We start from the raw sequence: 15,532 nt of genomic DNA, 5'->3' as shown, positions 1-15,532 counted from the left end.
TGCAACACGGTTTCCTGAGGCCTTCCCACTCAGATCAATTAAAGCTAGTCACATTGCTAATTGTCTTCTGCAGCTTTTCTCTAGGGTAGGCATACCAAGAGAAATTCTGACGGATTGTGGAACGAACTTTCTATCCAAGTTGTTGCAGCAGGTTTATAAGCTGTTAGGGATAAAGGGACTTAAGACCACCCCTTATCACCCTCAAACGGATGGGCTAGTGGAGAGATACAACCAGACTCTCAAAAGTATGCTGCGCAAGTTTGTCTCTGACACAGGTGCTGATTGGGATCAATGGCTGCCCTACCTTCTGTTCGCCTACCGGGAGGTCCCGCAGGTTTCCACTGGCTTCTCGCCTTTTGAACTTTTATACGGTCGCCAAGTGAGAGGCCCCCTGGATCTGCTTAAGGACTGCTGGGAGGAATCCAAAGCAGAGGGCGAAAAAATTGCAGCCTACGTCATCACCTTGAGAGAGAGGTTGGAGAAAATGGCATCATTGATGCAAGACAACATGAAAGCTGCACAAAAACATCAAAAGACTTTGTATGATCACAAGGCCAGGGATAGGGTCTTCCTTCCAGGTCAGAAAGTACTGTTATTGCTTCCCACCAGCGATAACAAGTTGCTGACAAAATGGCATGGACCATACGAGATCGTCAGACAAGTGAGTAAAGTCACTTATGAGCTGAATATGCCAGAAAGGGTTAAAAAATATCAGACATTTCACGTGAACTTGTTGAAGGAATTCCACAGCCGACAAGAGCCGGTCTATCAGTTACTGGTGTGTTCAGTTGAGGATGAGGAGGTGACTGAGAAGTTCCTTCCAGCTAACATTCAAGTTTGTGCTTCAGTTGACCTCTCTCATTTGTCTCCTACTGAGCAGGCTGATATAAAACCACGCGTGGACCCACAGCTCTTTCGAGAAACACCAGGCTTTACATCACTGGTTCAGCACAAGATACGGGTGAAGGAGGATGCACCCGTTCGACAAAAGAGTTACAGAATTCCTGAACGGTTGGTGCCAGTGCTACAGAAAGAAATAAAACTGATGTTGGACCTGGGAATCATTGAGGTGTCAAGCAGTGAGTGGTGCAGCCCGATTGTTTTGGTACCAAAGAAAGATGACACCCTGAGATTCTGTATTGATTTCAGATATTTGAATGCAGTATCCAAGTTTGATCCCTACCCAATGCCCAGGGTGGATGACCTGCTGGAGAGAGTTGGATCAGCAACGTACATTACAACACTTGATTTGTGTAAAGGATACTGGCAAGTGGCTTTGGCACCAGAAGCGAGAGAGCTGACAGCCTTCAAAACTCCTTTTGGTATGTACCAATTTAAAGTCATGCCATTTGGGCTTCAAGGTGCACCAGCGACATTCCAACGATTAATGGACCATGTACTGAGAGATGTGTCAGCATTCTCTGCAGCATATCTGGATGACGTGGTGGTGTACAGCCAGTCCTGGGAAGAGCATGTCATTCACCTACAGAAGGTGCTACACTCCATCAGAATGGCTGGACTGACTATCAATCCCAAGAAGTGCTCCATAGCCAAGAGAGAAGTGGAGTACTTGGGCTTTGTAGTTTGCTCTGGGAAGATAAAGCCACAGGTTGGAAAGATTGAAGCAATTCAGTCCTTCCCAGTTCCGACAACAAAAAGGAAGGAGAGAGGTTTTCTGGGTCTAGTAGGCTGGTACCGGAAATTCATACCTTCTTTTGCAGAGCGATCCACTGTACTTAATAACCTAACAAAAGGCTCAGCCCCTAACAAAGTGCGTTGGACGGAAGACTGTGAGCGAGCATTCAGAGACCTCAAGGAAGCAGTTTGCACACATCCAGTTCTACACAGTCCAGACTTCAACAAGCCATTCATCTTGCAAACTGATGCTTCGGGAGTTGGCCTTGGTGCTGTCCTTCAGCAAGAGGTGGATGGTGAAAGAAGGCCTGTGGTGTTTCTGAGTCGGAAACTACTCGACAGGGAGACGAGGTATTCGACGGTGGAGAAAGAGTGCTTGGCCATGAAATGGGCTATTGAGGCCTTGAGGTATTATCTTCTGGGACGTCACTTCACTCTGGAGACTGATCATCGTGCCCTCCAGTGGTTGAACCGCATGAGGGATGCGAATGCCCGCATTGCAGGATGGTACCTGTCTCTGCAGCCTTATGACTTTACGGTCCAGTATAGGCCGGGGAAGTCAAATGTGGTTGCTGATTGTTTATCTAGGATGACAGAGGACTGAAGCACTTCGTGCTTAAGAGAGGGAGGAGGAAATGTAAGGAAGAGGACTCCCTTACTGCATTTATTTATATTGTATTGTCTGTATAGCACTTTAGAGCACACCTTTCACTTTATTAAAAGCACCTTATCAAGCACTTTATGTAGCATTGCACTTTAAGCATGGATTTGCACACAAGAAGTTTAAATATTTATTGACTATTTATTGGGAATTTTAAAATCAGTTGGTAGCCTTGTTTCAGATCCTGCACAGCTGCTCCTCATCAAGGAATGTGGTGGTTGTCTGTCAGGAGAGAAGAATGGTGATTGAGATTGTGATTAAGGTTTACCAATAAGGAAAACTAAGGCAAATGTGTGTGTGAAATCTAGGGATAAAAGTGGTGCAAATAAGTGTTTGTAAGTTAATGATTACTCACCTTTCTTGCCTGTGTCCTCTTCAAGGTGTTTGGGCAAATGTTTCCCCAGGGGTCCAGACACCATTTAAAGGTTCCGGGAGAGTCCATTGGTAAAGAGAGTGTGGTGAATCTTTTTGTGCTTGGGTTTCTGGGTTTTTATAATATTGGGTTTAGTGTAACATTAAAGTGTGAAATATTTATTAATATGTAAATGTGAAGATGTATTTATGTATTTATTTATTCTTATTGATATATTGTATACTGTGGTGGAAGGTTGGGATTTAAGAATTTACCTGAGAGTGGAATAATGGTTAAGTCTGTGACAGCTGAACATATTTAAGGCTGCCAGTTGTCATTAGAGGTGGATTTTTTGTGCTGTGAAGAAGCTCGACAAGTTAATTGTTGTAAGGAGAGCCATATAGCAAATAAATACTTTGTTCCACTACACTTGCCTTGGTCTGTCTCACTGTGTTTCCAGCCGCGAAGGGCTGCCCTGTTACACAGCTTAAAGCACTTGTTGCAGGCTGCTGATTTTGCATATTTTGCTGTGAAGTACAGCCAGACTTTTGACCGCTTCGCCTTGGGCATTTTTAATCTATAGCTCTGCATAAGAGAACGTACGTACCTGGCCCCGCCTACTGTCCTCAGAAACGTAAAATGATTGGCTAGAAGTGTATCACAGCTCAGGAAAAAAAAGCACCGAAATAAAGCACCGAAATGTGCGCTGCTTTTCGGTCTGGTTACTACCGTTTATGTCAGAACCGGTGCCATCATGGCACCGGACACCGGTACCCATCCCTAATTATAAAATATATATCAAGGTGAAGTAATAGATGATCCAAATGAGTAAAATAGAGAAAAACTGTGACCAAGGTGCTAAAGTTGAAGCTTCCAAACAATAGCCAATGTCATGGTGCCTACAGCCATCATTTATATAAAGTCTAAGAACGCAACCTAAAATTTCACTGAAGAAAAACAAATGGATTTGCTGTAAATTTGACTTGTGTTACATTAAACATCAAAGAGCATGCTCCCTATTTCATGTTTTTTTTTAATGTACTTTTACTTCAGTTTTTTGGAGATACAGTAATTTAATAAAAAAGTTTTAAATACGCCCTACTCTCCAAGCAAAACGTGAAATGTGCACTCTCTAAATAAACGTATAACCTTGTGTAACCCTGCATGAGTTAGGCAGTTACAAACTCAGGTGCTTCTGTGAGAGTGGTTGCATCAATTTAGTTTCAGCAGCATCTCCTAGGCAACATAAATAGCATGTGTTATCCCACCAACCTCTTAAAATATGAGAAAAATCCTGTTTGGTGCATGGATATGTGACCTTCAAGTGACACTTTCACTTTCAGCTTTAATCTGTAATTTTGTTTCTTCAAATTGGTAAGAGATGTGCAGGTAAAAGCAGCAGGGGCAATTTTTAAAAGAAACAACCAGCACATTTCGAACTTCAGCTATTTCTGTATTTAACTCGATTTTAAATAGCTAACTGAGAAAACAGGTTTTCAGACACTTTAAATATTGCTGGTTTTCAAAGTCTGAGGTCATGTTTCTCTGCTGGAAAAGGGGTTCTGGTGAGAGAAGCAGAAAGGGGAGTTCAACTATCCTGGGATCTTATTCATGAGTGATGGGAAGGTGGAATGTGAGGTGGACCAGCGGATTAATCCAGCATCTTTGTGGTTGTTTTGGGACTGTTGTAGTAAAGAGAAGGCTGAGCTAAGAGGTGAAGCTTTCAATTTACCAGTCCATCTAGATTTCAGACCTCACTGATGGTCATGAGATCTGGGTAATGAGTTTCCTCTGAAGGGTGTATGAGTTCAAAGATAGGCTGGGGAGCTTGAAGTAGAACTGCTGCTCCTCTGTGTTAAAAGGAGCCAGTTGAAGCCGTTTAGGCATCTGGTTAGGATGCCTCCTGGGTGCCTCCCTCTGCAGTGTTTCTGCACATATCCAAGTGGGATGAGATCCCAGGGTAGACCCACAACCCACAGGATAGATTATATATCTCATCTGGATTGGGAGGAATGCTCCAGGAGGAAATGGAAAGTGTTGCTGGGGAGAAGGACATTAGGAATATCCTGCTTAGCCTGCTCCAACCACAACTCAACTTTTGATAAGTAGAAGATGATGAATGGATGTTTGCTGAAGCTTCTGCTTATTTATACCTGTTGATCTCATGGTGTGTGCGAGTTTTTATTTCACTGAATTCCAACGTAAAAAATATTTTTTGTTATTGACTGGGGCTAGGAGGCATGAATTTCTAGCTTTTGAAAGAGGGCAAAACTGGATTCAATCAAATATTAATCTTTTCAGGTTGGATAAAAGATTCTTAAGGTTTGTGTCTATGTGTGAACAAGATCCACAGTTATAGGGTTGGATCAAATATATATTCATGATTATTTTTCTTGATTAATCTCTTCTTCAATAACACCCCCCCCCCCCCCCCCCAAAAAAAAAAAAACAAACAAACAAAAAAAAAAAAAAACCCTGTTAAGCTAGTCCTCTAAATATTTCAGAAGATGACATCTTTAATCTAAAAACTGCTGTCACATAAAATAAGACATCAAGCTGAATTATTATTAATTAATCACAACAGTTGCCCATTTCTACTAATCACGTAATCAAGTCAGTAATGCTTAATTTTGTTTCAGACTCTGCCACATTTCTGCACGCACGCGCACATGTCACACACAACTACAGACAAAAAAACGTGTCTGTACGTCACTCTCGTCAGACGTGAGCTGCCCGACCAACAATACTTTCACCCCGCCAACAGGATCCTTTGCCATCCTCGTTTTGATCTTCAGACGTGCTTTGTTCTGCTTGACTGAGCTTGTGCAGACCACTTATGCACGCAGGGACACATGCTCCGCATGCACACCAACCCCATACACACACATGCGTGCGGGCAGCTAGTGGCTGCGTGTTCAGTGGCAATATTATTAATGGGGTGTGTCTAGGCTGTCGTAAACATCTCCCAACAGCACTCAGCGAAAACAGACGCACGGCGACACCCCCGCATCTCCCTCCACTTAAGCAGCCTGAAGATTTCAGCAGAGCACCTTGCCTGGAGCGACTCCACAGTCCCAGTTCCAGCATCTCTCTGTATCTCCTGACCACAAACTGCTCTATAAATCCCGCTTGCATCCACATACAGACAAAATAACACTTCCTCTCTTTCTTTGCTCCATTCTTCCACTCTGTGTCCTTTCTTCCCCTCCCTTATTCCATCTGCTTGGGGTGAAGGTTTGTCTTGATTAGGAGACTCTGTTTGCTGCCTCTTTTATCACTAGCTGTGCAGAAAGGAGCAAACTGGCAGTGGGCAAATGAAAGCCCTCTATCTCCTTCTTATGCTCAACTCCCACCTCACTCACTGGCCCCCGATTTCTTTACTTTTGTTGTTCTTACTTACTTTTTAAAATCTTTTATTCCGTCTCGTGTTTTTTTTCTGTTCTCCCTCTTATTTGTTTTACTTGTCTCATGTTTCCTGTCTGTGTAATTTCCTGTTCTTTCTTTATTTAGCCCCATCCTACTCTCCCTCACTCCTGCAAAATAGCTACTCGAACAAGTGTAGATTCTTTGCATGACTTATTTGTGTAGACGGTGAATCAAGTAGTCATCAAACTGACACGCTCTACATATCAATGAGACCTGCTTTCCCTTCTTCACATTCATGAGTAATGGCTCAGCGCTGTCCCTGGGCTCATTTTGTACAATGCAATGAAGAAAGCACTAGATAATCTCCAGTGAACAAGGACTGTAGAGGAAGTAGGGAACGTGGGAGTGGGGTCTTTCTGAGGTGACACTTTGATTGACAGAGAAATAGTATCAAAGATAGTGTCTGGTCCCAGGTGGCACCCGTACTAGCTTCTATTTATCGTCTGTGTTTCTGTTTGTGCCTGTATCAGTGATATGAGGAGAAAAGAAGTCTGATATGAATCAAATACACAAATGCATGCACCAGCACACAAACGCACACCTACAGTAATATGCGTGGACATAAATAAACATATGTGGTCATGCGTGAGCTCCCAGCGCCAATTCTATCCTAGTAAAGAAAAACCTCCTGGTGACTAAGCTACAATGGGTTAGAGGTTAAATGTTTGATATATCCAATAAATGTGTTGCGCTAGCAGAAATTTCACTTCAAAGTCACCTTCAGAATGTGTATATGTGCAGACGGCATGTGACTAGAATACTGTAAAACTTGCTATAATAGCTAGAATGCTTTATTTATCTCGGCGAACGGCAGAACCTGAGATTTATTGGCGCTGGGACATAATTTCTTTCGGCAGGTCGTCAGCAGCGTTTATTTCTAAAAGTGTTATAATTTACTCCTGTGTGTGCGTATGTGTGTGTGTGTGTGCACATCACTGCAACTCCTACTACTGCTACAGTACTGCAACTTCTTATGTTGCAACTTTTTCCAGTATATGGGGCCATAATAATCACGTAAAGTAATCAGTTACTTGGCCAAAAAACATGAGTTATTGTTGATATAAATGATCAATGGCTACAGCACACAGTGTAATTTGTCTTGTATTAAAGCCTCCAGAAAAGAGTGATATAAGCCCTTTAGACTTTTTTGCAAATAGGGGCAATGCTGTTTACCTTGTAAACAGATATATTATATATTTCTTTGCATACATAAATCTTATTTACAATATTTAAAAGCTTCTATTATTGTTATATTTCTTCTTTTCCAACAGTACCTCAGTGACACGTGCAGAAGGAAAATGCCGGAAAGAAGGAAAAAAATTCAGATTTAGCTGCACATGTTTTCCGTGCACGTCTCTGAAAATATTATGGTTTTTGGGGCAGAAAAATAAAGTGTACCAAGAAAAGAATCACGCACACACATCAGTGCCAGACTCTCAGATATAAGCATGCGTAAGCCCACATATTCATGGAGCAGTGTGCAAGAACTTGAATCTGATATCCCCCTGTGGGGGTCATTAGCTATTTTCTGATTGGCAGTGGATTTTTTTTACATGTTTTTTAAATGTTCTTGGAATGTCTGAGCATCAAAGTCCAAAGTGTTCTGACTGGGCAGTCTTGTTAATAATAGATGGTTGAATACTTTTACCCTGGAGCGTTATAAGTACACACAGTGAATCACCGTGTTATTCTGTCAGTCATGTTGTTTCCTTAGCTACTACATGACTGACTACAGCATTTGAAATGAATCTGTATATATCTATATCTATATGGGTCTCCCATTGCCTTAAATTCACTTTGACCTGCCTTGAACAGTCAACTTGACCAGTGATAGCATAGCAAGGAGGAATGAGCCTTTAAAAATGCATGCATTAGCTAGGACTCTATCCTCACAGCACTGACTCTGGAGAGCAGGATCATGTGGCCCACACCTCATGTGTGGCCTTCCACACATATCCTGTGGATATATACTATAAGCAGTCAAAGAGCTAGACTAGCAAAGGTCAGTAGAAATTTTTAATATATCCCCCAACCCTGAGTTAAAGTCCTGACCTGAATTATTGTTTCAGTGGACCTCTAAGTGTGTGACTACATGAATAAATGTTACTGTTTTATAGAGTTTTGGGGTGTGCATGTGTATGCATGAGTGCTTTTCAACGCCTTTCAAGTTGTTTTTTAAAAAACTGGCTTCAAACAACAACCACGGGCCCTCACAAGTGATAAAAACAAGTGTGTGTGTGTGTGTGTGCTAGTGTCTGTACCTTCAATAGCAAATGGCTTTCCCACAGTAAGCAGTTTGCAGTCTGCATCGATAGAGACCTCATAGTCCAACAGGGCTTTATCCATGATGAATGCATCCAGGGCAGGAGGATCTGTCCTTCACCACCAACAACACACACACGCACACACACACATCACAAGAAGTGAGAGAGTAACATTAATTGAAGACGATTAATCTTCGGTTTTACAAATCAGATTCTGTTTCCACACAATTCCTAAATCTCCAGACCTGCTCAGGAACCTTGGATTTAGGGCTGTTATGCCACTGTGTCATTTATACAGGGGATACGATTAACTGCATTCTAATACACTATGTAAACACATACATCATTACCTAAACCAACATCCTCTGTCGCGGACTGATAAGGCATTATACACACTGCTGAAGACTTTCCTACTCTGGCAATATCGATCCAATTGACCCTTAATTATAGACTGTTCCTCTGTGTGCAGCCTGTGCTGCTGACCATGGTTGGCAGAGGATTAGTTCCAGGAAATAAGGCTCAACAGACAGGGTCTGAATGATAGACCTACACACAGATATGTATATACGTTCGATGCAGAGACTTTCAAAGTGATAATAATGAACAAATAAACTCAGATTTGAAAGGCATAAAGAAGACGTGTACAAATATAGTCAGTCCAATGGAAAAATAGACAAGACTGATCAAATTACCTGAAACTTGTTGTTATTCAGGACATTTACCACTAAACACAGGCTGACTTTACAAAGTCTTTGCAGTGCTGGGAAGAAGGAAAGTCTGTTTTTCTCTGTCTAGACCTGTCAAATACTATGCACAGGGAGAAAAGTGAGGATAGAGAGTTCTTTTGGGACTAAAGAGAGTTGGAAGCTACCCGATGCACGGCCTTGGAATAAGAGTTGTGTGTGTGTGTGTATTTGAGCATGCCTATAAATATATAGGCATGAGAGTGAGCAGGTACAACTGTAAGCTCTAAGCTTGTGTATGTGCACACGTGTGCCCAATTTCCTCTGAGCTTATATGTTTGTGTGCACCTGCATGTGTATCGTGCCTCTCCAGGAGAAGGCTTGGGATTTTTCTTCTTTAAGATTTGACTGCAGTATTGGGGTCAGTAGTTCTGCCAACACAGTATTTTACAGCCTTACTCCAGTTCTCTGCACTGCTGTGACTTCGACTTCTGCTTTGCCTCACACGCAAACAAATGCCGCCTTCATCTTTTCTGTTCTCATCCTCTTTCTCTGAACAAGCGCTTTCTATCTTCCCACTTGAATCACAAAGTCAGCACATGCACCATCTCAGTAGCTCTGCTGGTGCTCTCTGGAGTAGGCATTGTGTCTGAGAAGTGTGTGCGTCGTTGTGGTTGTGCTTGGTACAGTACATGGGCAGGATAAAATTATTATTATTATTATTTTTTTACTATTTTTGTACCCTGTGAATCCAGTCTAGTGTTTTTGATGTGAAGTTTAAGGGGTCCAACGTGGTAAAACGATCTGATTTTACATAAAATAAAATGATAAAGTAAAATGTAAAAACCTGCCTCAAAACAGAATCTTGTGCCCAAACATTTAATCTTTCTGTCATAAGCCCTTTTCTTTATTCAACAGCAAAACTATGAGCGATGAGATGCCACAAAAACTAAATGCGAATACTAAAAGTATTGCCACTCTCATCCTCGATTGCTGGTAATCTGATGGAGAAGCTAAATCCAGAAGACCGCTGAAGGCAAAACAGTTTAGGCTGCCAGAAACCAAAGTGGGTTCATCCTCAACTGCTTAAGGAAAGCCAGCTGGTACGGAAATAACAGATTTGCTAGATGTGGAGGAGTGAAGGACATGTAAAATAAATAAAAAAGTAAATATACAAAAGCAACATAATTTGTGAATAACTAATATAATGAATGACGAGTGTGAACATAGTCTAATTAACTGGTTATTCAGAATGATTATTTCTTGGATTCCTCTGTATGACCTTTTTTCAGCCTTCAGATCATCTTTATAACTTCTGTAATGAGGTTCATTTATTTCATCCACATCCTTTGCATGAACCTTATGAACAGAACTACTTTCTGTCACACTGACTTTTTTTTTACGGTTTTCCATTCATTTTTATTTTCCCCATCACTTAAATTTGTTTTTTAAGTGCAATTTGTTGTAGCTCTTTCTTTTCATTTTCAATGATTTATGCAAAGCATTTTCAATTTCCTTTGTAAATTAAATGCGATACAAAAATAAACTTGTCTTCTGTGCTTGCTTTCATCTGCTTTCTGTCCCCATTCGACATCAGAGTGAATAATTTTTTCTCAGCACTCCCTACATCAGCCTGCCCCTGACCCTTATTCATCCCTCATTAAAAAAAAGTCTAATTATTTCTTTCTTTATAAACTACAAGGACTAATGAAATATAATTTATGTGTTTTTACCTCGGTTACACCTTATGCTGAATTGTGTCTAGATAAGGAAAAGCTCATGATTATGCATGGTTTAAATACATGCGGCTAGAGCACTGAGCACTTCTTCATATTTCTGTCGCATGCACTTGCAAAACAGTGTGTTCTCTTAATAAGAAAACGCTGATAAATGGGTTGCACACAACAGCACTGCAGGTGTAAAGAAAGCAGAAATCATCCCCAAAGCAAAACTTACATTAAGCTTGTAGCTTGTTCTTCATAATAATTCAAAATAAATATTTAAGAGAGAGAACGAGTAACATGCAAATTGTTGGTGCAATTAGTAGAACTGTTTTGCACAATGTGCATAGAAAATAAGTCCACTGAATATAGAAAGCCACAAATACGAGATGTGAACGTGACTAGATTTTTTTTTTTAGGTTAGCAGGAAAGGAAAAGGGTAAAAATGGTTATTTTCAATATTTCAGACAGTGTCCATGGATTTGATTGTTTCTTACTTTAACATGTGTACACCTTCTGGAGTGGTGGGTTGGTTGAAGCGTCTCATGTAGTCGTGCATCTCCGGGAAACTTTTCTTCATGTAATCCTCAGCACTGCTCTCCCTCACTGTACCAAAACGGAAGCCCAGGGACGGATGGTGCAGCTGTGGAGATGGAATAGGAAGGCATGAGTATAAGAGAGGGTGGATATGTAATTTAAGTGATGAATTCAGGTGATATCATCCTATTTAGGAGTTTAGATAAGGTGCTCCCTTATTCCCAAGGCGTTGCTACAGGAGATGGATCTCCGCATTTGATTTGATATCAATTTTTATACCGGATGTCCGTGCTGATGCAACTCTGCAACCCTCACATTTATCCAGGCTTGAGACCAGAAATAGCGTTGGACATCCTGAGCCTGGGTTTTTGTCTCCTTTAGGTCTTGAACCCAGGATCTTTCAGATGCTAAAATAAGTAAAAAATGTACTTGAGCTGATTTTCTTGACTACAGTTTTGATTTAAGTATTTATTTACTTTGATTCCTCTCTTGAATAAGCCCCTTGCTCCACCAGGCGCCACATTTTGCTCTGATTTCAGGGCTGAACAACAAGTTTCCTTGAAGGATGGGAAACAGTGTATATACCAGGCTTTAAGGTATGTTTTCTCATATTGGTGAGTATGTGAGAAGTGCTACCCAGTCAGCAGTGACATCTATATTAAAGCCCAGCAATTTTAAAGGAGGCAGTGCACACAATGGATCAACTGCCATGGGTGTGTTTCTTGCACAAAACACAACAAACAACACACCACTGCATCCATTTAAATAATGGGTTTACTGCATTTTGCTGGGGCAGAACACAGCCCTATTGTCGGCAGTGGGTCTCCAGTGGGAGTGGAAGAAAGTATTTTTCCCTTATTAAAATTAAGTCTTGGTTGGATAGTTTGTTATATAGATATTGTGCATATTCAAGACCTGAATACAATAAATTCTGCATAACTTTAATTGTCTGTTTTAATTTACCCTTGCCATTAGCGGTATAGTTTGGGCGGGAAGCTTTTAAAGTTATTGTTTGATTTATGTACCGTTTTAACTGTGGGCTGGGAACCTGCCTCAGTGAATTTCCTTTGATAGGCTTTCTTCGATGCATATTGATGTTTGGAAACAACAACAATTTTGGTTCTCCAAAACTCCCAGCTCCCATTTTGATCATCTTTAGCCCAAGAGAGGGCAGCTATCACGATGGGGCACATATTAAATTCACAGTACTCCTGAACTCCCTACAGAGTTTAGGGAAATGGAAAGCAATAAGCCTTCACAAATATTTCACTGTCTTCTCATTAGTTCATCCTTGTGTAAGATTATTATGTGTGTGAATATATGTGTAGCACGCTAACATTTCTGGAGTGGCATGTTTGTGACCTCGAAAGTGGTCTAACCTTGTCATCGTGAATTCCGGAAACCTGCTCGAACGTCTTCTCCCCCACCATTACTGCAGCAAGGTTGGCCGTATAGCTGGACAGCACCAGTAAACAGAAGATAGCCCAAAGGTTCATCAAGAAGCGTCCTGTCCAGCATTTAGGGGTCTGTAGAGTGGAGACGTATGACAGGTGAAACTTGAGTTTGGCTTACCTTTGACAGAAACTAGGTTTGAAAACATATATGTGAGAAAGGACAAAAGCAAAAAAAAGAAAAAGTGTTTAAAAAGGTCCTTTCAAATGTGTCCCAGCTTCAGATATGTACCCTCTTCATCCAGTTCTGCTCCCCAAGGAAAGGCAATCCCATTTATTAAAACAGAGCAAAAGAACATCTAATGCAAAACACAAAATCTAACAAAATGTGACTGTTAGTGTGACACGTCAAAAATATCTCTCCGTGAAATTGGCTGCTTCGGGGAATGAATCCACCTGAACACTGTGATCATTTATTTATTCCACCAATTAAAATCCACTTAAAAGAAGAAAAGAGATGAATTTCCAGTGTTGTAAGGGCTCGGGATTAATGAGATATTAATTATACAAACAAGGTTGTAACCCATTATAAAGGTTTTTGAAGTGTTTCAGAACTCTTTGCACAATTAATTGGGGAATTCAAAAGGGAGAAACAGAGAATGGCGTGCACAATACAAGCATAAATTGTTGTCGTTCTATTTGTTGTGAGCTTTTTGTTCTATAAGCCTGTCGCACTAATAATAACGGCAGAGTTACAAGTGGAAATTTTGACTGAGGAGCATCTTAAATAATTTTTTTTAACATTATCATTACCCTTATGCCCTCGAATTGCAGTGTAGCAGTGACAATCTTAAAACATGGATTCAGAGAGTCACAGTTTCATGTTTAACAAACCTAAGGAACCACTGCCATTAACCTGCAGTGTGGAGCCAACGGTCAGGACAAAGTTTTATCAGTCCTTAGCCACACGTAATTAGCTGCTTAATAACTTGGTCAAAACTCATGTTGTCTAGATACTCTCAATTCACTTCACAGCTCAGGATGAAAGTCTTAACAGCATGGTGGTACGCTCCTTTCTTTCTTCTTGTTGTTTCCACTGCTGCACATGTGCATGGAGCAGCACAAAATAAATGCATTGCTCAGTAAATTATGGTACTCAAACTAACACTACTAGTAGCTACTGTTAGTGCAGTAAGGGGTTCACAACTAGTTTTAACTCATCTACTGTATATGCTTCTTTTGTGTTCTTTGCTAAGTTTAGCTCTGACTGAGCTAAAGTAAACAGAGCTGTCACAAGAGCTTCAGGGATTATATTTTTTTTAAGTTCTGTTATTCTTTTCTTCCCCTGACACAACAGAGCTGGATTTTCATTCTTTGCACTTTTCATGGTAGTCAAACAACATGACACCAGAGAGATACTGCACATGTACAGGTGCAAATTGATTGTCATAGTCCACAAATGTGCGTGACTGGTCTCTTTGATAAAGAGTGACTGTTGTGATCGAGACAATTACAAAGTACCATCCTGAAATAAATCTCATTTGTCAAGCATATGATGGAGCGAGACATTTGAAACGCCAGTATGCATTGTTTATTCACTGTCATGTGCACAAGTTTAACGTAGCCCTGCCTCAGGGAACAAACAGTTTTAAGAAATTAAAATCTCTTTTTGCCTGTCGTTACAGCTTTCACAACTTTTTCAGCTATTCAGATAAAAAGACAGTGCTATTCACTGAGGCGGACAATAATACCCGAGAAGATGGTGGAACATAAGAAACCTGGCTGTGCAAGCCGTACATGAGGTTTGAGATAATAAAGAATATTGCTTTTAACACCATGTGTTATCATTAGGCCTGGATGGGATCTTGCCCTGAAATAAAAGTGGAATGACTTTGATTTCATTTTCATGCCTGAGGTTTTTTAAACCAGGTCATTCGTGTGTATGCCCACTTTTACAAGCTGCCGGATGAGCTGCTGGAGACGTTCATAAGAAATGAACTGACCGCTGCTTTAACTGAAGTGTGCAAGCTGCTGAGGCTGATGCTCACCATTCCTATTACAAGCACATCTGCAGAGAGGTCTTCTCCCTGCCTGAAAAGGATTAAAGTCTACCTAGAAACACCTGTGGACAGGAGAGACTTGGCAACTTGGCAACAAGTTCAATGAAACCTTTTGATTTCATTGACAGAGTTGCTGAGAAAAGTGAAAGATAGGAGAATGCCCTTCATCAAAAAGTAGAGGTGAGGAACTACACATACTTACATGGCCTGTCAGATCTCTGTTCCAATATTGTGAGTTTGCTTGCTAGCAATCCACTTTGGTTGTGAATGGTGAGCTTTTTAAAATGCAACTGCATTTGTAAACTGAACACCTTTTAAGATTTTCTGTTGCCCCCATGAGGCCAAGCTAGCAGCCTTTTGCAGCCATTGCTGACAGATTGGGAATGTAACACAGGTTGTAAAAAAATAACTAAGAAATAACATATATTGTGTGAACTTGGACAAAAGCATTCTTCTAACTGCTAAAAATGCAGCTTTCACTGACATTTTAGCAGTACTGGCTAGAAAGCTAATTGCGCTAACATTGGCCCCGCGGGATGGCTGACTTCTGTGATGTTTCTAGCTGACTGGTTTTAAAACATGAATCATTTAAAGGAGCTGTAACTGAAAGTGAACTTGATGGATACAAAAATGATACTATGGACAACTTGTGATTTTATTATTAGCCTAAATAATAAGGCTAAAGCTGTATTTCCTAGGCAAAACTTTACTACAATCCTGCAAGTTAATAATGCACAGATAAAATAAACCCCTGTTCAATTTAAAGGTCTAGTATCACTTAAAAGCGACTGCTAATTCATTC

The 15,532-nt window shown here is 40.7% G+C and overlaps 1 protein-coding gene across 1 annotated transcript in view; it reads right to left on the bottom strand.

Moving 5' to 3' along the window:
- grin3ba (glutamate receptor, ionotropic, N-methyl-D-aspartate 3Ba) overlaps positions 1-15,532 on the bottom strand; it is a 95,254-nt gene that overhangs the window by 18,328 nt on the left and 61,394 nt on the right. Inside the window, exons 6-8 of the mRNA XM_080871410.1 lie at positions 12,659-12,805; positions 11,240-11,385; positions 8,336-8,451 (exon numbers count right to left, since the gene is read on the bottom strand). Coding sequence (XP_080727536.1) covers positions 8,336-8,451; positions 11,240-11,385; positions 12,659-12,805 — 409 coding nt within the window. The remainder of the gene's footprint in view (positions 1-8,335; positions 8,452-11,239; positions 11,386-12,658; positions 12,806-15,532) is intronic.

Source organism: Rhamphochromis sp. 'chilingali' (assembly GCF_963969265.1).
Source record: "Rhamphochromis sp. 'chilingali' genome assembly, chromosome: 21".
NCBI classification, from domain to species: Eukaryota; Metazoa; Chordata; class Actinopteri; order Cichliformes; family Cichlidae; genus Rhamphochromis; species Rhamphochromis sp. 'chilingali'.
This window is presented reverse-complemented; position numbering and strand designations above follow the sequence as displayed.